At 39.9% G+C, this 23,585-nt stretch overlaps 1 protein-coding gene across 1 annotated transcript in view; it reads left to right on the top strand.

Annotated features, from left to right (window-relative positions):
- The first annotated feature begins 3,154 nt into the window (after window positions 1–3,154).
- The window catches only part of capn8 (calpain 8), a 22,105-nt gene continuing 1,674 nt past the window's right edge, over window positions 3,155–23,585 (top strand). Inside the window, exons 1-21 of the mRNA XM_014131562.3 lie at window positions 3,155–3,455; window positions 4,489–4,558; window positions 5,923–6,041; window positions 6,304–6,437; window positions 9,027–9,195; window positions 9,614–9,697; window positions 10,079–10,164; window positions 11,521–11,595; window positions 11,839–11,999; window positions 14,944–15,113; window positions 15,860–15,871; window positions 16,107–16,318; window positions 16,905–16,941; window positions 17,104–17,169; window positions 17,262–17,319; window positions 19,403–19,467; window positions 19,713–19,781; window positions 19,877–19,955; window positions 21,721–21,837; window positions 22,167–22,225; window positions 22,327–23,585. The exon at window positions 22,327–23,585 is cut by the window's right edge and continues 1,674 nt beyond it. Coding sequence (XP_013987037.1) covers window positions 3,219–3,455; window positions 4,489–4,558; window positions 5,923–6,041; window positions 6,304–6,437; window positions 9,027–9,195; window positions 9,614–9,697; window positions 10,079–10,164; window positions 11,521–11,595; window positions 11,839–11,999; window positions 14,944–15,113; window positions 15,860–15,871; window positions 16,107–16,318; window positions 16,905–16,941; window positions 17,104–17,169; window positions 17,262–17,319; window positions 19,403–19,467; window positions 19,713–19,781; window positions 19,877–19,955; window positions 21,721–21,837; window positions 22,167–22,225; window positions 22,327–22,350 — 2,103 coding nt within the window. The 5' untranslated portion in view covers window positions 3,155–3,218 and the 3' untranslated portion in view covers window positions 22,351–23,585. The remainder of the gene's footprint in view (window positions 3,456–4,488; window positions 4,559–5,922; window positions 6,042–6,303; window positions 6,438–9,026; window positions 9,196–9,613; window positions 9,698–10,078; window positions 10,165–11,520; window positions 11,596–11,838; window positions 12,000–14,943; window positions 15,114–15,859; window positions 15,872–16,106; window positions 16,319–16,904; window positions 16,942–17,103; window positions 17,170–17,261; window positions 17,320–19,402; window positions 19,468–19,712; window positions 19,782–19,876; window positions 19,956–21,720; window positions 21,838–22,166; window positions 22,226–22,326) is intronic.

The raw sequence follows: 23,585 nt of genomic DNA, 5'->3' as shown, positions 1-23,585 counted from the left end.
CCATCTAGTGTTCAGCGAAATTACAACACAATGTCAAATACAGGTAGCATAGTCAAATAATTAACATCCAATCACATTAACCGTTACTCTCTCGCGGGAATTTGACTAACGGTCCATATGTAGCCAAACGTAGCTGCTGCTCTTTCCGTTTACTCAAAAATTGATAAGTGGTTAAAAAGAAGTAGGGCCCGTGTCCATAGAGACACATACCAGCTCTACTGGTAGTACTGCTACTACCAGCAGTACTACACCTGCACCTGTCGACGACACAAGTTGTTTTGCTTCCACGAGCACATCCAAAGCTAGCATCAGTTATTCTACGTTTGTTGCTAGCTCAGCTAGCATGGACACTGACAGTTGTGAATCTGATGCAGCCGAAGAGCTACTGCCCCCTTTCCCGGGAAAGCACCAAACAACAGACAGGGACTTTGGACCATCGAAGAGGCGCAAATGTGATGAGAACTACATTGATTTGGGGTTCACTTATATTGGGAGTAGTGCCTTTCCACAGCCACAGTGTGTTATATGTGCAAAAGTACTATCTCACAACTCGATGAAACCTTCACTCTTGCGCAGACATTTAGAAAAAAAACATGCCAATTTGAAAAATTTGCCACAGGAGTGTTTAGAGCGACAATTAAGACGACTTTCGAGTAGTAAGACATGTATAAAGCAACAGATACCATTAATAAGAAGGGGCTAGAAGCTTCTTATATGGTGAGCTACCGAGTGACTAGGACAGGCAAGCCCCATACTATTATTGAGGACTTAATTCTTCCTGCTGCTGCGGATATGGCTGGGACAATGCTGGGGGAAAAGGCCCAAAAAACTATACAGGCAATGCCTTCATCAAACAACACTGTTTCACAACGCGTCAGTGACATGGCAGGAGATGTTTTGAAACAATTACTGCTTCGCATACAAGCCAGTGAATTCAATGTGTTACAGCTGGATGAGTGAACAGGCGTGGCGGGCCTGGCACAGCTCCTGGTATATGTCCGTTACATTTATGGGGGGTCAATTAAGGAAGACTTCCTCTTCTGCAAACCACTTGTCACATTCGTTGTTGGAAGAATTGGACCAAGGTGCAGCGTGGTAGTCGTACATCTTAAATGTATTAACTGAACACCAAAAACAAAACAAGTACAAACAAAACGCAAAGTACTGGGCTGCTCACAGGCAGCTATCCAAAAACAAGATCCCACAATCAACAGGTGGGAAAAGGCTGCCTAAATATGATCCCCAATCAGAGACAACGATAGACAGCTGCCTCTGATTGGGAACCATATCAGGCCAACATAGAAATACCTAAACTAGAATACACACCCTAGTCACACCCTGACCTAACCAAAATAGAGAATAAAAAGGATCTCTAAGGTCAGGGCGTGACACCACTGGAAGCCAGGACAACAGGAGAGGATATTTTTAAAGTACTGGAAAGCTTTGTGATATCAAATGGACTTTGGTGGTCAAGATGTGTTGGTATCTGTACTGATGGCACAAAACCCATGACAGGGAGACATAGTGGAGTGGTAACACACGTGCAAGCAGTTGCTCCCGACGCCACTTGGTACACTGCAGCATCCACCTATACTGCAGCATCCACTGAGAGACTCTTGCTGCCAAGGGAATGCCTGACAGCTTGAAAGACGTTTTGGACACTAGAGTGAAAATAGTTAACTTTATTAAAGTAAGGCCCCTGAACTCTTGTGTATTTTCTGCACTATGCAATGATATGGGCAGCGACCATGTAATGCTTTTACAACATACAGAAGTGTGCTGGTTATCAAGGGGCAAAGTGTTGATACACATTTTTTTAAATTGAAAGACGAGCTTAAAGTTTTCTTTACTGACCATCATTTTCACTTGTCTGACCGATTGCATGATTACGAGTTTCTCACATCTGGGTGATGTTTTTTCTCGCCTGAATGATCTGAATCTAGGATTACAGGGACTTTCCGCAACTATATTAAATATACGGGACAAAATTGAGGCTATGATTAAGACGTTGGGGCACTTCGCTGTCTGCATTAACAAGGACAACACACAGGTCTTTCCATCACTATATAATTTTTTTCTGTGTGCAAATGAACTCAAGCTTACGGACAATGTCAAATGTGATATAGCGGATCCCCTGACTGAGTTGGGTGCGCAATTATGAAGGTACTTTCCCGAAATGGATGACACAAACAACTGGATTCGTTATCCCTTTCATGCCCTGCCTCCAGTCCACTTACCGATATCTGAACAAGAGAGCCTCATCGAAATCGCAACAAGTGGTCCTGTGAAAATTGAATTTAATCAGAAGCCATTGACAGATTTCTGGATTGGGCTGCGCTTGGAGTATCCTGCCTTGGCAAATCGTGCTGTTAAGACACTGATTCCCTTTGCAACCATGTGCCTATGTGAGAGTGGATTCTCGGCCCTCACTAGCATGACAACTAAATACAGGCACAGGCTGTGTGTGGAAAATTATTTAAGACTGAGACTCTCTCCAGAGTTATGTGCATCCTTTCTAGCACACCCTTCTCATTAACCTGTGGTGAGTTATTCACAATTTTCAACGAACAAATAAGGTTTTATATGTAATATGGTTAAATAAAGAGCAACATTATTGATTATTATTATTTGTATCTTGGTCCTATAAGAGCACTTTGTCACTTCCCACGAGCCGGGGTGTGACAAAAACTCACACTCATTCTTTTGTTTAACGAATGTATCATATAGTGTGTGCGTGGCAGGCTTACACTGATGAATGTTTGAAGGGGTACGGGACTATAATAAGTCTGGGAACCACTGGTCTAGGCTAATAGTAACTAGTCTACTTTGCATAAAAGGGGTCCATTTGAAGGACGATCAATGTCCACACACACACACACACACACACACACACACACACACACACACACACACACACAGAACTCCGCTCTTGCTGTTGTCGTATGTCATCTACAATTATCCCCTGGGAACTAATACAGGTCATTGAATTGAATGTGTTCCTCAATATATCTGAGACTTCTTTGGCCAGTACCTGTACGGGGCAGGCAGCAGATGCCACACCTCTACCTCTGTCTTTATAGACAGCAGGTGAATTGACTCCACCCCTTCACACCTACCTCCCCAGTCCCAAAAGCCTTTTAGTATACACACAGAAGCAACTACGGCACAGTTCACACAGTCACACTTCACACACTGCAGCCATCTGAGTTCACAGCACCATGTCCAGTATAGCTAACCACTTGGCCAAGAGGAAAGCTACGGAGGAAGGTGAAGGCAGCAACGACAAGGCCATCCCCTTTAACAAGCAAGACTTCCAGACCCTGAGGAGAGAGTGTCTGGAGAGCGGGAAACTCTTCACTGACACATCCTTCCCTGCTGATTGGAACTCTCTTGGGTACAATGAGTTGGGTCGCTACTCTTCAAAAACCCGGGGCGTGGAGTGGAAAAGACCAACGGTAAGGACTTTGTCTCAGTGTAAGGAGGATAGCTGTAGGAGGTATATACACAAGGATGTGGTAGGCTAGCCAAGTCTCACATGATATTAGCCATTTCTGCTTTAGTGATTTGTTAGATGTGCAGCAACAGAGGCACTTGTCAATCTGATTCTTGCTTTGGTTCTTGTTGCAATTTCATCAAGATATATGTATCGAGTTCACAGCATGTCTTTTGGATTAATAACTTGATTCAGGCTTTTGTTTTACTTTGTTTTAGAAGGGTCCATTGTTTTCCCTTCTCTTACTTTCTGTGTGCTTATTTACTATTCTGTGTATTGGGATTGGTCAGGATTTGTTCATAAAAATACATGGATGGACAACATTTTCTTCCCACAATTGACAGATTAAAATGAAACTATAAATTGAAACAATTAACACCCCAACCCTTCCTCCTCCCAAATAACTTGTGTGTGTCTTTTGACTCCTACTGTCCATGTCACCAGGATAACCTCCTCATAGCTCAAGTTTCTAAGAAGTTGCAATGGGGCATATAGGGGTGGTGGCAGTCATGAAAGTGACTATGTTATGCCCCAATTACTTACTTTCACAGACAGGAGGAATATATTCAGGCATAGATAGGCTTAATTCTGATTTAGTCAATAACTGAAAATGTGATCTTGGGTGACATTTCTCCAGTCTATGTCTCAAAACTCTTGATTGAAGATGAACCATAGTGCAGGGAATAATTAAGACTGATTGGAAGGCAAATGAAGTCTTGATAAAGAATGTAACTGCAACTTACTGCCTGTATTTGTGCTGGCACCCTGTCTCAAGCATGCAAATTCTATGTACCGTACCTATATTCTGTCACTGTTTTTGCTCTGCCCTTGAAACAAATTACACTCCATTCAACTCATTTGGTCTTAATGTCGGGAAACAATTCATGCCATTTAGCATCATGTGGAGCAAAGTACCAAATGCTTAGTATTTTTAAATGAACCAAATTTCTCCTATTCATTCTGTTAGTTAAACAACCTATGCATTTTCCAAACAGGAGTTGTGCTCAAGCCCTCAGTTCATTGTTGAAGGAGCCACAAGAACTGACATCTGCCAAGGGGCTTTGGGTGAGTTTGACACCTAACCCCCATATGTATATTGCTCTGTATGTTTGCCATAACATGGGATAAGGTGTGATGAGATTATATTTTATTGTTTGTTTGAAAATGTATTAGCTTTACATATCCAAACGGCACCTTTACTACAGATATGTTTTTTGATTAAATCAAAAATTCTAATAATACATGAAACCACATATTGTTTCTTCCAGACAACATATTGTAGTGTACATCCCAAAGCATGGTTATTAAGGATAAATTATCTCACATACTGTCTGTTTATCTGTATTCAATGACAAAGGTGTGTGTCACTGTAGTCATCTAGTCATCAATGGGAATGAAATGGAAGTGGAACCAATTGTGCAAAACCTCTTACTTTTCAAATAGTGTCTATCCACCTGTTGTATGTGGTAGGTTCCCACTTCCCTTTAGTGTGCCAGAAATGTTCACAAAATGTTACATTAATGTATAGGCCTACAGTACACATTAGTGTCATTTGACTACTATACTGCTTCTTGAAGAAATGGTACACCAGGTTCGCCCTTTGTAGTAAACATACACCACCCCTAATTTACACAGAAATGGAAGACTCAAGTGTGCAACGCTGAGCAAACAAGATTTTATTCACCGCTAGCTACTGATTGGAAATTAAATAGGACACTTATTTGGAGTACAGATTTGACTGAATTTCTATTACAATATAGGGTGGTATACACCTATTCATATAGTCATGAAGAATTACTCATGCTGAGGATGTTTGCTCACTGTTGTGTACTCCCTTTGCTTTGGCTGTTACTCTTCATGTTTGTACACTTAACTCTGCCTTGCTTTTACAGTACTTTGATTTCGCTCTCCAAAATTGATACCCAGAGCTGACATATCTGCAGTCTTAAACTATTCAGCATTTATGTTTCACTATATTGCATCATGTAATATTAGTATTTCATAATATATTAATATAATGATAAGGGATACAAAACTACCAGTAATTTACCAAAGTTACCAACATTTTCTGTAATTTTGTTAATTAACAGGTAGTCTATGGCAATCTATGGTAACTTTGGTAATTTATACTTGAATACTCTACCAAGCCACAGACCCATTTCTTGGTAGCACACTAAAGTATTCAAATGCAATGATTTTACTATTAGCACTTTGAGTGTAAGATATTAAGTGTTTAACAAATTAAGTTATTCAATAAAGATGGATTATTACCAAAATAAAAATAAACAAATTAATATCCAGAAGAATCTCAAAGTTCTCTAGAATGTTCCCGGTATATAAAACATTCATAAGAATGTATACACATTTTGTATTACTTATTTATTATAGAGAGTAAATATATTCTTATTCCCACTGGTGTATGTATACAGGTGACTGTTGGTTGCTGGCAGCCCTTGCCTCTCTTACCTTGGACAAAGACATCTTGGCTCGAGTGGTACCCCCTGGACAGAGCTTTGAGGAGAATTACGCTGGCATATTTCACTTCCAGGTGAGCAATGTGTTTTTAGTAGTGATGGAGGTTTCTCATAAGTGCTGATTTAAGATCAGTTTGTCTTTTTTACCCCCTTTTTACCTCCAAAAGTTAGGATTGGGGGTGTAGGGTAGATGTTATTGTACACTCAGAGAAATGTTCAACCTTTAATGATTTATTTGTGAAGAGTGGTAAAAAAAGGAAAAAATACTTCAAGGGTGAAGCTGAACCAGGAAGGGGAAGTCGTGTTCTACCTCTGCTCAGATTTCCTTGTTTACAGTTTTGGCAGTATGGACAGTGGGTGGACGTTGTGATTGACGATAGGCTGCCCACAAGAGAGGGGAAACTGCTGTTTGTTCACTCAGCTGAGGGCTCAGAGTTTTGGAGCGCCCTGCTGGAGAAGGCCTATGCTAAGTGAGTAAACATCATTCACCCGTCATGGTTGGTAACTGGGGTCCTATTCAATCAGAATTGGTAACCACACATAAAAACACATTTTCTTACAGTGTTTCTGTTGTTGTCAGTCTATAAATACTTTGCAGTCAGATTTCTTTTATTTATTCAAATGTGCATCCCTGCAATTCAAGAAAAATGTGGCTTTTGACTTATCCCGTAAACCCAGTGACTAGGTTTGATTGAATAGGGCCCAAGGCATTGAACCTGCACAGAGGGAATAACACAAAGGACATGGATTTAAATGTAACTGTTCCGAATGAATTACAGAACATTCGCTATAGAATCATTTTGATCTGGACCATTGTGATGACCAGCAGAGGCTTTAGTCATAGAGTGACTGTTGAATAAATATTGAAGTGTACCTGTAGCCACCAGCCACAGCCTAAAATGTAAACATGCCACCAGATTGCTCCCCTCACCTTCTTTACTTACTGTGTTTGTTATGCCAGTCCCTATTATGCTCTAATTTGTATCATTTGTCATATCTTTTACAAAACATCCCTGTACAAAAACCTCAACACCTATTGCAGTATTTTGAAAACCTTCTTAGCATGGCTTTTGGTTAGCAATATTATTGCTATTATTTTAATTTAGTTATTTTAGCTTCTTAAAAAAAAAGTTTTTTTTATTGTAAAACAATTAATTTTAAAGAATGAACTATTATTAACCTTCATACTACCGACTGGGGTCATTTTACCGCAGAGGCATATTTATTATCATAGCTCAAAGGTGGTTTATTCAATTCTTAAACTTTTTCCGAACTTTGTCAATAACCTTGTTCTTAATTATAACTTTGGGGTCATTATTAAGTGAAATACTGTATATGTGGACAACTACAAATACCTAGGTGTCTGGCTAGACTATAAACTCTCCTTCCAGACTCATATTAAACATCTCCAAACCAAAATGAAATCTAGAATTGGCTTCCTATTTCGCAACAAAGCCTCCTTCGCTCACGCCGCCAAACATACCCTCATAAAACTGACTATCCTACCGATCCTCGACTTCGGCGATGTCATTTACAAAATAGCCTCCAACACTCTACTCAGCAAATTGGATGCAGTCTATCACAGTCCCATCCATTTTGTCACCAAAGCCCCTTAAATATACCACCCACCACTGCGACCTGAATGCTCTCGGCGGCAGGCCCTCGCTACATATTCGTCGCCAGACCCACTGTCTCCAGGTCATCTATAAGTCTTTGCTAGGTAAAGTTCCGCCTTATCTCAGCTCACTGGTCACGATAACAACACCCACCCGTAGCATGCACTCCAGCAGGTATATCTCACTGGTCATCCCCAAAGTCAACACCTCTTTGGCCGCCTTTCCTTCCAGTTCTCTGCTGCCAATGACTGGAACGAATTGCAAAAATCGCTGAAGTTGGAGACTTATATCCCCCTCACTAACTTTAAACATCAGCTATCTGAGCAGCTAACCGATCGCTGCAGCTGTACACAGCCCATCTGTAAATAGCCCCTCCAATCTACCTACCTCATCCTCATATTGTTTTTATTTACTTTTTTGCTCTTTTGCACACCAGTATTTCTACTTGCACATCATCATCTGCACATCTATCACTCCAGTGTTAATTTGCTAAATTGTAATTGCTTTGCTACTATGGCCTATTTACTGCCTTACCTCCCCACTCCATTTGCACACACTTTTTTTTCCTATTGTGTTATTGACTGTACGTTTGTTTATTCCATGTGTAACTCTGTGTTGTTGTTTGTGTCGCACTGCTTTGCTTTATCTTGGCCAGGTCACAGTTATAAATGACAACTTGTTCCCAACTGGCCTACCTGGTTAAATAAAGGTGAAATAAAAATTAAAAAAAAAAAAAATATCATAAACAAGCACTCTTTTCATGAAATAATACAAGTTGGCCATAAACTAATATTTTACAGCCTTTCAAACCTGATTCTGGGGTCCATTCTTCATCGTTGTCACGGTCCTCAAGCTCACTGTCCTCACTACCAGAGGGTATGATCCTAACTGCTCGATTAGGCTCCTTTCACCCATAGAATGTCCCTGTGTCCATTGCCTGTGAATGTCAGGGGATATGTTGGCACATTTGTTTTTACATCAAATTACATGTCTTTCATTGAGCATGATACTGAATTGCCCTGAAAAGTAGCCTAACTGCACAATGTTGCACTGAGGCAAAACAAAAGTAGCTTAAATGCACAATACTGTCCTGAGACAAATATATATATATATATATATATATATATATACAGTACCAGTTTGGACACACCAACTCATTCAAGGGTTTTTCTTTATTTTTACTATTTCTACATTGTAGAATAATAGTGAAGACACCAAAAATATGAAATAACACATATGGAATCATGTAGTAACCAAAAAAGTGTTAAACAAATCAAATCAAATCAGTTACCTGTTTTGTTTGATGTGCGTTTTCTGACAGGTTTTCATAATTAAACAAAGATGGATTCTTACTTTGTTTTTTTCAAGGGATGTGTTGTGTTGATGACATTGTATTTGATTTTGATATAACCAAACATAATCAAACTCTTCTTTTCTTTGTAGAGTCAACAGTTCCTATGAGGCCTTATCTGGGGGCTCCACCACAGAAGGCTTTGAGGACTTCACTGGGGGCATCGCTGAGACATATAATCTTAGCAAAGCCCCACGGTACCTGTTCAAAATCATGAAGAAGGCCCTGGGGCTGGGTTCTCTTTTGGGCTGCTCCATTGATGTAAGGGTGTTTTTGATGAGTCATCTTTAAGTACATAATATTCCAGTTGTACATTGCAAGAACCAAGAAATATAATGCTGCCAAGGTCCTGACGTGTTACTGTACCTTTGGGACACACCGAAATGCTTTTTAATTGTGAGCAGAATATACACCTTGATCCCAGAATCCCAATGTCCATAGTAACAGTTTTTTGAATATAGGTCAGATGTCATGACTGTTTTTTATTTATTTGTCAGACAAAGGAAAGGGTGAAACCCTACCTTAAGATTGGCATGTGTAACTACATACATCTCTTATTGACATGAAAAGACAAATTATACAAAAATTATACATCTGTTTGGATCTGTCCTACATGAATAAATTATAGTATGCAGTAGCGGTACATTTTTTTGATATGTAGTGTTCTGGGGTACTGTAGATAACAAGTGCGTACGAGACGGAGGCAGTTACTCGTCAGAAGCTGGTGAAGGGGCATGCATACTCAATCACTGCAGCAGAAGAGGTAAGAATAAGCCTTTTCTCAGTACATAAAACTATCAAGGAGAAGTAAAATAAGTTAATATAATGTGTTCAGCCTTTTTAGCAGTTCAATGAGTTGAACTGTTTTAAAAAGACTGCTTTGGTAACATTAAACTTAATGTTGTCTCTGTAACAATGTCATAAAAAAGACTATGATATTATTAGTAGTATTCTAACTGACATACTATTATTACTATGTCATTTTATGACACATGACACATAGATCATTTAAAAAATACGTATTTTAGACAACAGATCATGATGCATGAAGTTAATAGATGGCGTGTGTTTTGCAACACGATAAGATAGCCAGGTAGCCTCTTGTCAATCGTAACAGTCTGTCAAATTTTTGTGTTGAATGAAGGTACACCTGCATGGGACTCCAGTTGAGCTGGTGAGGATCAGAAACCCCTGGGGTCAGGTGGAGTGGACGGGTGCCTGGAGCGATGAGTGAGTAAATAACTAAATTAGTAGCAGTGTTGAGCAACTTTATTGACCATATAACCATTTCGGATGGTTGTGGCACACACACAACAAACAATTATACAACACTTAATTGCAGGTATATACAGTGCATTCTGGAAGTATTCAGATCCCTTGACTTTTTCCGCATTTTGTTACATTACAGCCTTGTTCCAAAATTGATTAAATAAATATAAAAATCCTCATCAATCTAAACACAATACCCCATAATAACAAAGTGAAAACAGGTTTTCAGAAATTGCTGCAAATGTTTTAAAATTTAAAACATAAACACCTCATTACATAAGTTATCAGACCCTTTGCCATGAGCCTCCAAATTGAGCTCAGGTGCATTCTGTTTGCATTGATCATCCTTGAGATGTTTCTACAACTTGATTGGAGTTCACCTGTGGTAAATTCAATTGACTGGCCATGATTTGGAAAGGCACACACCTGTCTATATAAGGTCCCACAGTTGACAGTGTATGTTAGAGCAAAAACCAAGACATGAGGTCAAAGGAATTGTCCGTGATGGCCTACCCCGACCAAACCTGGGCCAATTGTGCGCCGCCCTATGGGACTCCCAATCATGGCCAGATGTGATACAGCCAAGATTCGAACCAGGGACTGCAGTGATGCCTCTTGCGCTGAGATGCAGTACCTTAGACCGCTGCACCACTCGGGAGCAGAGTTCTGCTATCGCACGGCAAGCGGTACCAGAGCGCCAAGTCTAGGTCTCAAAGGCCTCTGAACAGCTTCTACCTCCAAGCCGTAAGACTCCTGAACAGCTAATCAAATGGCTACCCAGACTATTTGCATTGCCTCCCTCTTTTACGCTGCTGCTACTCTCTGTTTATTATCTTTAACTCTACCTACATGTACATATTACCTCAATTACCTCTACTAACCGGTGCCCCTGCACATTGACTCTGTACCGGTACTCCCTATATATAGCCTCACTACCGTTACTTTACTGCTGCTCGTTAATTATTTGTTACTTTATTTTAAATGTTTTAAACATACTTGTCTATTTTTTAGTTAACACTTACTTTCTTAAAACTGCATTGTTGCTTAAGGTGGCTTGTAAGTAAGCATTTCACTGTAAGGTATACACTTGTTGTATTCAGAGCATGTGACAAATAAAATTTGATTTGAAAAGTTAAGGGGTCTGTATACTTTCCAAATGCACTGTAAGCTTTAAAAATGGTGATACTGTGACAATTTCTGGGAGAAAGCTGTTGGTAAGCCTCCAAGAAAGCATATTTTATTGGTTGTGAAATTCCCTGATGTTGTAATATCACTTGGAGAAGCCACCTGACAAGCTTAAACTCTCTCTCTCATTAGTTCCAGGGAATGGGATGGAGTACGGCCGGAGGAGAAATCCAAGCTAGACCACTCTGCAGAAGATGGAGAGTTTTGGTGAAACTGTTTTTTTTTCTATTGGTATTGCACTGTATTAAATACCCCAATTATATTGTTTGCTACAGTATAACACTTTCATTAGAACGATATAGTCTAACAGCTGGCATAAAATAACTTTGGATTGTAACATAAAAAAAGTGTTTCTTTCCATTCTTGTCTCTTTCAAATGTCATACATAAAATACATATTCCTTTAGATTTTATGTGTATGGTACCAACCTACTCTTTGTTCCTTATCCAGGATGGCCTACTCCGATTTCCTAAGGCAGTACTCCAAGCTGGAGATCTGCAACCTGACTCCAGACACGCTGGTCAGTGATGAAGTGGGTCACTGGAACCACTACCAGTTTGAGGGGATGTGGAGGGTAGGCTCTACTGCTGGAGGATGCAGGAACAATGCAGGTACAGTACCTGTCAATCTCTAATAATATAACATAATATTCAGTGGGTATTAAAACTACTTGTAAGAGATTTTTTGCTGCTAGGATTAGTGCAAATAGGCAATCTGCAATATTCATGGACAGCTGATGAGTTATAATATGGTAAGAGCAGAGCTTAATTTGTAAATCGGGAGGTTCCGGAACAAAAAGTAAGTGCGAGAGTAGGGTGACCTGGGGGGTTCTGAGGTACCGGAATGCATTAAAAAAACTTTATAATAAACCATTGCATGCATAGCATCGCATTTGCATAGTAGCATAGAGCAGTAGAGTAGAGGCACTTACAGAAGTTGCACACATGGAGAACATTTTTAGTATTCTAGGGTCTGGGAAAAATGTGGCATTTTATAAATGCATTTCATGCAATTCTACGTTATTTTACATAACTGGAGAATATTTTTTAATACCATTAAAAATAATCGAAATGGCAGGCTGCGTTGACACTGACAAACAGAAAATATGAGATAAATAAAAAAACGACCTTGTCTTGAATCCATCAATAGCCTAGGCCCAGGTGTATGGAGACACATATCGTAGGCTACAACATGAAGAGGAAACTATTGCCCTAAAAATGCTTTCCAGTTTCACTGACTCACCCAATGATGCGCAGCTCACTTGCTGGTGATGGCCGACGCGCTCATGCCAAAAGCCTATCTCTCTCTCTCTTTTGTAAAACAATATTTGGAAGTTGATCAAATATTTTGGTAACCTACAGCATATTTTGGTAACCTACAGCACAAAGGAACACCTATGTGAGAATGCTGTTCATTGACTACAGCTCAGAGTTCAACACCATAGTGCCCACAAAGCTCATCACTGAGCTAACTGGATCCTGGACTTCCTGACGTGCCTCCCTAGGTGGTAAGGGTAGGCAACAACACCTCTGCCATGCTGATCCTCAACACTGGGGCCCCTCAGGGGTATGTGCTTAGTCCCCTCCTGTACTCCCTGTTCACCCATGACTGCAAGGCCAAACACGACTCCAATACCATCATTAAGGTTGCTGACGACACAACAGTGGCAGGCCTGATCACCGACAATGATGAGACAGCCTATAGGGAGGAGGTCAGAGACTTGGCAGTGTGGTGCCAGGACAACAGCCTCTCCCTCAATGTGAGCAAGACAAAGGGGCTGATCGTGGACTACAGGAAAAGGCGGGCCGAACAGGCCCCCATTAACATCGATGGGGCTGTAGTGGAGCGGGTCGAGAGTTTCAAGTTCCTTGGTGTCCACATCACCAACAAACTATCATGGGTCCCCAGATCCTCAAAGTTCTACAGCTGCACCATCGAGACCATCCTGACCGGTTGCATCACCGCCTGGTGTGGTAGCTGCTCTGCATCTGACCGTAAGGTGCTACAGAGGGTAGTGCGTACGGCCCAGTACATTTGGTTTTTACACTGTTGCTACTCGCTGTTTATTATCTATGGATAGTTACTTCACACCTACATACTTGTACAAATTACCTCGACTAACCTGTACCCCCACACATTGACTTGGTACCCCCTGTATATAGCCTTGTTATTGTTATTTTATTTTGTGACTTTTTACTTTAGTTTATTTGGTAAATATTTTCTTAACTCTATTCAGGCATGTGACAAATAAAGTTTGATTTGAAAGGCCTGTTTTGTCTGCATGGTGTTTTTTCATTGACAGATTTTCCCCAGTCAGGAACGTGCGGTTACAATCCACAGCTAGGCTATTTAAAAAAAAAAAAGATTCTATTGATCCTCTGTGGCTAAATTATAGACTTTATCATTGTTTAGTAGGCTATTCTGAATGATTTCATTTATTTCTGAACAGACAGCAGCTTTGGCAAATGTATTTCAATGTATAAGGGGTGCTGCAGTTCCTTCAGAACCATTCGCGTGGCGATGATTCTATAAGGAAATAAATGATGAAGTGCAACGCTAGAGAGATGAGAGTTGCAGGCTCATTCATGTCTATCAGAGCAGAGAGGGATCATAGAAAGTGAATCTCATTCTACATGTGAGAGATACTGGCGCGCTTCTCACACAGCCACGTCTGCGCGTTGGTCTCAAACATAGGTTACAATATTGCGCAAACCATAAACCCGGGCCGGCCCAACCAAAATCAACTCTTAGAATATTAGGCACCGGCGGAAAATCAACCTTTTCACATGACGTTCTTTTGTGGGGTCATGAGAATGAACGAATAGGCAACTTGAATGAACTTTGATCGCTTTTATTTGAATTTTTACATTGCAAAAAGGTGAGAGAAAATACATTCATGCCACGAGAGGTACGGGTTTCAGCCAATAGTTTCCGGAAGAAAAACTCCAAAACGGAGAGGCTCAAATTAAGCACAGGGTTAGAGTAAAAAGTGTATAGTGTTCAGGGTAGCCATGTCCACGATTTTCCGGCAAAATGTTGCTAATGAAAATGTATTGGTAATGGGTTGCGGGATTTGGGGCTACTTCTAAATTGCACTGCGGCCACCATGGCATTTCTCTTATTTTTTATCTATTAATTTCACTGTGACCTGCTGCTTCTGATTATCAGACAATGAGGCAGGCTGTTGCTGAGTGAGTGTGTGTGTGGCCCAGAGAAGTGTGTGTATGTGTGTGTTGAGACAAGCGCTGCAGCAGGCAGCTGAATCACGTGAGTGAGAGGAAAGCAGCACGCGCGCGCGCGCACGCCATGACATGTGATGTGAGAACAACGAACTAACAGCACTAGCTAGCTAATATGGAGACACTTAATCGATACATGTGGCAACTCCTCTCTTGAGGCTAGTTTTCAGGCCTTTTGGGCAGGTTTTGAGTGGTCATCGACTGGACATTGTAGCTAAACCTGGCAACACTAAACCTGGCAACACTCTGATAGTGTTGCCTCGATTAGTCACTAATCTTTTTTCACAAATCTTTTTTCTCACCCATTTCTCTGCAGCCACATTCTGCTCTAACCCCCAGTTTGCCATTAAATTGGATGATGTGGATGATGACCCTCATGATGGCAAGGATGGCTGCACCTTCTTGGTGGGCCTCATGCAGAAAGACGGCCGCAAAGAGAGGAGGTTCGGCCGGGACCTCAACACCATTGGCTTTTCAATATACCAGGTGCAACATCACCACCCCAGAGTGAATTTATCCACTTAATCCATAACTGGTTAACACTCCACCTGGGTATGCAGGCTTTTGTTCCAGCCCTGCCTTATAGGGCCAATGCAGCCATTTTTATCTCAATATTAAATCATTTCTGGGTAACAATGATGTACCTTAGTGTAATAGTTTTCCATTAAAATGGTCAAAAATAAACACACATAGCTTTAAAAAATAAAAAAATAAAAATACTTCACAAGCAAGACTTGCTAGGACTGTCTGGGAGTGGTCTGAGTGAGGGGCCTAATGGGAGGGATATGTAACCTGAAAACTAGCTGTTATCAGCAGAGAGGTTTGGAACTCTCTTTGTTATTGGTCTATAAACTTACACCGCCTGGTGATGTCACCAGGTAAGCCAAAACTCCACCCATGCAAAACCTGCTAATTAGAAGGTCCTGTTAAAATAGTTTTTTCAATCAGCAACTATCAGAAAATAAACACTGATCATATTTGTTTTACACTTTTACCGTGTTAGTTTAATCAGCTGTTGTACAATATGATACAAAAAACAGAATTTCTACAAATCAGCTGTTTATGATATCCTGAATTCGCTCAATCAGGTGTTTTAGAGCAGGGCTGGAGCAAAAGCATGCATACCCAGTGGCTCTCCGAGAGGAGAGTTGGCTACCCCTTACTTAATCCATTTTAAAATAAAATGGTCAAATCTGTTAATATTTTGATGTTTGTTTTTGTTTGTTTTCCAGGTTCCTGATGAGGTATGTATGGTACATAAACACATACAAAGAAAGAAACTCAATCATAATTATAGATACAGTATAAGGCCATTTTCATGCTGATCTGTTCATATCACATTTTCAACCTATTAGGAGCCAAAATATGAGTACACTGTCTAATGCACAAAAAGTAAGGTAATATGTTGTTTGAAACCAATGTATAATGCCACAATGTAGACTACAGTAAAAAGGCCCTATCATCTGTGTTTGATGGCAGTATAAGGGCCGCACCAACATCCACCTGGGCCCAGATGTGCTGCTGAGACAGAAGTCTGTGGCAATGAGTAGCACCTTCATCAACCTGCGGGAGATCTGTGACCGCTTCAAGCTGCCCCCCGGGGAGTACGTCATCATCCCCTCCACGTTTGAGCCCCACAAGAAGGGCAGCTTCCTCTTGAGAGTCTTCTCTGAGAAGCATGCTGCCACCAGGTGGGGCCCGCGTTTATAAAGAGGTTATACAGCCTGCAATAGAGTGGGACTATAGCATTTTTAAAGTGATTATTTGAAATAAATTATTAAGCCTTTCTAAATGTTGCAAAGTCATAAGGCATGTGAATAGATCCATATGTGTCATTGTTTTATTAACATTCTTGGTTTTATGTTTCTAGATGCTGTTGTGAACACTGTAACGTTTTATATAATGTAGGTCTATGTAGCAAACACGGTAGTGTTCTTAAAAATAATGTAGGCCTATATAGCAAATGGGGATCCACTTGTGCTGACAATTTTTTTTATGGCGCGGCTGGATAAGACGGTTCAGGAGGGCGGTCGCGTGTGTTTGTGAGGCAGAGGTCCTGGGTTCAAGCCTCGGTATGAGCCGAATCAGGAGGAAGTGGTACTCGCTAAGGAAGCAACGTGAAATAATTTACACTTACATGAGTTAGATCATACATTTTCATTCAATTTGAAAATGTAGCTTTGTTACCAGGGCACAATGACAAGCATATGTAAAAACTTGACACGTTTATCATATGGTGTATGTTATATGTATATCTTTGTATGTGTTTTGTTGCAGTCCAATGGAAGAGGATATCAGTGTGGAAGTTGACGAGGTACATCATAGTTATTTCTTTTCTTTTGATCTCAACATCTTCCAACACAATTTTGTTTTTATGTTTACTGAGGTATGTTTCCGGCTGCAAATTCCAAGTGCAACATAATATTTAAACAGAGATTTATTAATGTTTTTTTATTTATTCTTTTACCCTTTCTAGCCTGATATTACAGAGGGTGATGTGGATCCCTACTTCAAACGTCTATTCTTGCAGATTGCTGGAAGCGTATGTATTTCTATATTATTTTTGTTCTTTATTTACATCAGTCACATAACGATCTTATTTTCCTTTCTAATATATTAATTTAATCTTGACAGGATTCTGAAGTTTCTGCCTTTGAACTTCAAAAGATTTTAAACAGAGTGGTCACTCAGAGTGAGTAAAGGAGATTTATATACATTGTGATGCATCATCTGTGATGAGATACAGTGGGTCTATATTTACGAACATTAAGAAAAAGTTTAAATTTAAACTTTTTCTCCACCCCAATTAAAATTGTTGACGTTGTTGCATGTGATAAAATGCTACATTTTAGTTGTTCCCATTACATAACCTGGCACATTAAACCATATGCTAACCTGACCAGGTGGCAGTGATTATGTCCGGTCACAAATTCCTCATCAGCCAATTTCAAATGTTGACGTAGATGGACGTGATCTAACGCTTTTTCATGAAAATGTTCTTAACAGAAGTTTTTAAAAAACTGTTATTAAAAACACACAATCTCAACTAGACGATAAGCTCACAGTGTAGCGAGCCTGGCTCCTGGGTAATTTTTGCTGTTTGTGGCAAGTTGGAATCCCAGGAGAGTTTTTTCCTTTGAAATGTAGAATTACATTTATTGTGATAGTGTGTTCCAAAGTATGGCCAATACCTTGTAAATGAAGATTACAAATATATTTAATGAGGAACTTCTTGGAGTCCCTATTGCAGACCAACACATAAGCTACTGCTACAGTGGTGTAACATTAACGTTAGTGCTGCCGGTGTGCACCGAAGCGACGCTTCTCAGAATGGTGCTTGTTTAATAAAGTTTAGATCAAAGCTGAATCAATGTCTCGCAAGATCACCTACAGTAACTGTCCAGTGTTTCTATGAAATATGACCTATAATTACTTACAATATGAGTGAAATAGTTTTTCTTTCTAAAATTGGCAATTAAGTAGGTTAAAAAGCAGCTTTTCTTTTGTTGGAATGGTGTGGGTGTATACTGGTCATTAAAAAATATTTATCAGAGTAGACCGCTGATTGGCCAGCTCATCCACCTCTAGACCGCTGATTGGCCAGCTGATCCAGCTGATCCAGATGACATCATACTCTATGATGAAATAGCAAGCATTTTTGAAACAGTGTTTTTGAGATACATGTTTGCGGTGGGGGGTTTTTCTCTCCAGTTTATGCTTTGGCCACAAATACGAGTAAAGGACGAGTCAACCACATTATTTGGGTATGAGTTAAAAGAATATGAACTTTTAAAAGTGAGATTATCACTGGACACTTAACTTTAAGGATGAATTAGTATTCTATATAGGCCTAGCATACCGAATATAGCGAATATAATAGCATACTATAACATTACTGTTAGACCAAAACATCTTAATTTCTTATGTAGGCTACACTTACAACATGTTACATGCATTATAATCATCCATTTCATCGCATATTTGAATCAATCATCGAGGACCAGCAGAGAACAGTTTTTTCCTTAACAAAAAAGCTTGACACGAGTGGGCCTCGAACCAAGTGATACTGTACCCCACAGATTCACAGTTAATCAGTTTAGCATGTATGCCACCTGGCAGTGATTGTAATAGAGGTACATGACAGCTATTTAACAAGCCCATAAGGCTCTTAGACTTTCTTTTTTTTTCTTTTTACAATGTACGATAAACTGAAATGTTGTGTAGACCTCCTTTATCTTTTTCCTGTAAAAACACATGGATTTGTGTGAAACGGATAAGCAAAAACGTGTGATTCTTTTCATATATGCGAAAAAACATGCCTTTTTAATTTTGTCTAACGTTAGAGGCTAGTAACCTAGTCAAGGATGCATCATCCAATATTGGGACACTACACTTTACAGACCAAGTGAAACAAAAGTAAACCTTTCATTTGGAGGTTTAAAATATCCCTCTGGTGGCCAAATTGACCTATTTTAAGAAACAGTAAATATGGCAGGTTATCTTATGGGAACCGTTGGGCCAGTAACTAAATGGTCACTGCTTTGAATCCCTGAGCCAACTAGGTAAAAAAAAATCTGTTGATGTTCCCTTAAGTCGCTCTGGATAACTGACTAAAATGCACATGTAGTATTGTATCACGTGCAACAACATTTTTGAATTGGCTGATGTGCATTTTGAGACAGATAAAATATCAACTTAAATATTTACCAGTATGGACCCAGTATGTGTTAACAGTACGGTATATTAGCTTTACTTGTTGCCACTCTGTTTTCAAGGATCTCACATCAAAACTGATGGATTTAGCCTCGAGACCTGTCGTCACATCATCAGTCTGTTGGATGTATCCTTTCCTACAGTAGCATGAGCCATTCATTCTCGATATGATATGGAAAAATACACATTTTACTTTTCAACATGTGGTATTAGGAAATTGTTCCTGTGTGGCACAGTTGGTAGAGCATGGCGCTTCCAAAGTCGTGGGCTCGGTTCCCACAGGGGAAAATGTATGCACGCACTACTGAAAGCCGCTTTGAATGAAAGTGTCTGCTAACTGGCATATATTATATCTGCCTTGACCACAATCAGATGGATGGCAATGCAAAGTTGGGCCTGGTTGAGTTCCATACTTTGTGGACTAAGATCCAGAAGTATTTGGTAAGATTAAAGGCAGAGACTGTGCTGAGTGTACAGTATTGAAACTGGTATTATTACTGGTATTCGAGTCTGTCAATGATTTCGATGTCCTATAGGAAGTCTTCAAAAGTCACGACTCTGACAACTCTGGCACGATGAGCACCCACGAGATGAGGGGGGCGTTGGCTGAAGCAGGTATTGTTAAGAAACATTGACTTATTTAACCATTTAATTTACAATGTACAAAACATGCTCTTTCCATGACATAAACTGACCAGGTGAAATCTCTTATTGATGTCACTTGTTAAATCCACTTCAATCAGTGTATGTAGATAAAGGGGAAGAGACCGTTTAAAGGATTGTGTATGTGTGCCATTCAGAGGGTGAATGGGCAAGAAAAAAGATTTACAGTAGGTGCCAGTAGGGCTATCGTAGTAGCTGCAGGCGCCATGGCCGCGGGAACATGTTTTGGGAGGTATTTTTCTCCCCACTCTGCTGACGACAATTTTTCTCTGCTCATACAGGAGTAATGAAGGCCTAGTGCACTAAATGTGATTTTTTTCCCTCCCATTATTATTATAATTTTTAAAATATATATAAATGATTGTTTTAATTGTAATTTATCAGGGGTGCTCAGCACCCCTACCCGTGGCTATGCCAGGCGCACCGGTTTGAATGTGTCAAGAACTGCAACGCTGCTGGGTTTTTCATGCTCAACAGTTTCCCGTGTGTATCAAGAATGGTCCACCACCCAAAGGACATCCAGCAAACTTCACACAACTGTGGGAAGCATTGGAGTAAACATGGGTCAGCATCCCTGTGGAACGCTTTCGACACCTTGTAGAGTCCATGCCCTGACAAATTTAGTCTGTTCTGAGGGCAAAAGGGGGTGCAATTCAATATTAGGAACAAGTTCTTAATGTTTTGTACACTCAGTGTAGTTAAACAGAAGAGTATTAGAAATCTACCTACGTGTGGGCCTCCCGAGTGGTGCAATGGTCTAAAGCACTGCATCACAGTGTCGAGGCGTCACTACATCCTGGGGTTCGATCCCAGGCTGTGTCATAGCCAGCTGTGACCGGGAGTCCCATAGGGCGGTGAACAATTCGTCCGGATAAGGGGAGGGTTTGGCCGAGGGGGCTTCCTTGGCTCATTGTGCTATAGTGACTCCTTGTGGAGGGCTGGGTGCCTGACAGCTGACTTCAGTGTTTCCTCCGACACATTGGTGCGGCTGGCTTCTGGGTTAAGTAAGCAAATCTTAAGAAGCAGTGTGGCTTTGCAAGTGATGTTTCTGAAGCCACATGACTTGATGTTTGCCTCTCCCTTTGGGGAGTTGCAGCGATGAGACAAAATAACTATCAATTGGAGAGAAAAAGGGGGTTACATTAAAATAATACATCAACCTTCATGTAATGGAGTATTGCCCTGCAGGAAAACATTGCCAACTGTACACTAGCACAGACATATCAGGGTCAATAGAACATCATTGCAACACAACACACACTTTCCTTTATGGAGAACTTCTTTAAAACACATTTAAAGGGATATTGTGAGATTCCGGCAATTAGTGGTAGTTTCGCAAGCCAATGCTAACTAGTGTTAGCACAATGACTGGAAGTCTACAGGTATGTAGTGTAGTAGGTATGTAGTGTATGCTAGCTGCTTGTGTATGCTATCTCGCAGTATCCCTTTAAAGTCACAATGCGGCTACCGCTTACTTACTGTATGTTACCCCTACCACAACTACTACTACCACAACACTCTTACTATTGTAATATTATCAATTCAAATGCATTTGTTTGTTAACAGCAAATATTTATTAGAATGCAGCATCACGCTGGTTCATTTACCCCCATGTCACACAACATTTACATGGGTCAGTCCATAACGAATTGTTGTATTAGGACTTTGGTTGAAATGCTGGGCCAGGTTTTTATTACTATGTTTATTAATGTCGCAGGATTTCAGCTTAACAGCGAGGTGCTCCAGCTAATTGTGTCCCGCTACGCTAACTCAGAGTACTCCATGGACTTTGACTGCTTCATGGGCTGCCTGATACGACTGGAAATGCTATTTAGTGAGTGGTTTTTGACTTCATAATGTCTTCTAATAGAGGTGGTTCCAATGACACAATCCAGAGCATGGTGCTTGCATCTCTGGATATTGTACACTATAAATTGCCTTGGATAAAAGTGTCTGTTCCATGACCATTATTATTATTATTATCATTCTTTAAAAAAAATAACTGTCTGGGGAAAGCCCATGAACTGAGTGTGCACAGGATATTGTTTTAAATGAACATTTATAAAGTTACTACAATCAAATTAAAGGTATTAGCAATACCTGTTATGGGCAGGCAGATTCTCAGAGTCAGAATCACATTGTATTTATCTCTCTCTCTACTAGAAATGTTCAAAACGCTTGACAAACATGACAGTGGGAAGATCGAATTGGATGCATTGCAGGTATGTCTTCACATCTAACCATTAATTCATTTAATAAATATTTTCCGGAAATTGTTTCCAAGCAATTCTGAACAATTTGTGTTTGTGTTCATGTTTTTCAGTGGGTTTGCCTGGGCCTCAATTAGAATTCCAGAGATAATAATCTACTACAGGGACAGATGAAGACATACAACTCAATTGCATTGGACTCTATGGCTAAGATTTCTCAATGTGTTATTTTACTGTTGCTTTTATTGAATTAGACTTGGACAAAATACTTTATAGGGCTCTTGTCTACAGTAGCCTATGGATCACTCTACACCAGGGTTGGGGTCAATCAGATTTAAAAAATATTTTATATTTTACCATAAGACATATTGAGACCTAGGTCTCTTTTTCAAATGTGCCCTCCACAATACAACAAAAAATATACACATTATGGGAAGCACAAGTAAAACATCACAAATCACGCAGAAAAACAGTTACATTCCTACACAATTAAGTCCCCAATCAATACTCTAAACTGCCCGAACAGCACCAGAATATTAAGATGAAATTTATTTTGAATTTTGTCCCAGCACCACGGTGCTTTAAAAGTAAAAAGCAGATTTACCTAGCTTGGTGGAGACCCTAAACTCAAGATTTAACCAATCCTGTGAACAAGTTAGGCAACTCATGTGTCTATACTTCAACAGCAAAGTTAGAAGTTTGTGAAGTGGGGCCTTGTAAACGAAAACGGAGTAATGTAGAGATCTACGGATCTTTAGCGAAGTCCAGCCAACCTATTGATACAGTCTGCAGGAATGAGTATCACAACTGTCACCTGTAACAAACCGAAGGGCACAATGGCATACAAAGAACCATCTAATGAGGGAACATGTAGTTCCTCTTAAACATTCTTACTAGAGTATTTTTTTATAAAACAAACATGGATTTTGTTTTGCCCGTACATATAATTCATTTAAACTCAGAATTGAAATTTGAATTGAGACATGAAAAGTCTCATTCATATTACTAAAAGCATCTGCCACTAGCCATATCACTGCAAAAATTGAATATAACATTTAAAATAACTTGATTATCACTGAAATGTTTTTTTTTATGTTTTAGTTTTTTAGATGTTAGGTTGTTACTATATTCATGATATACAGTGAGCTCCAACAGTATTGGGACCGTGACAATTTGTTTTGAAATGATACAATGACTATGAGTTTGAAGTGCAGACTGTCAGCTTTAATTTGAGGGTATTTTCATCCATATCGGGTGAACTGTTAACAAAATACATCACTTGTAGGGGACCAAAAGTATTGGGACAAATTCACTTATACAGTATGTGTATTAAAGTAGTCAAACGTTTAGTATCGGTCCCATATTCATAGCA

This window comes from Salmo salar, chromosome 12 (assembly GCF_965601325.2).
Source record: "Salmo salar chromosome 12, fSalSal1, whole genome shotgun sequence".
In the NCBI taxonomy this organism is placed as follows: Eukaryota; Metazoa; Chordata; class Actinopteri; order Salmoniformes; family Salmonidae; genus Salmo; species Salmo salar.
This window is presented reverse-complemented; position numbering and strand designations above follow the sequence as displayed.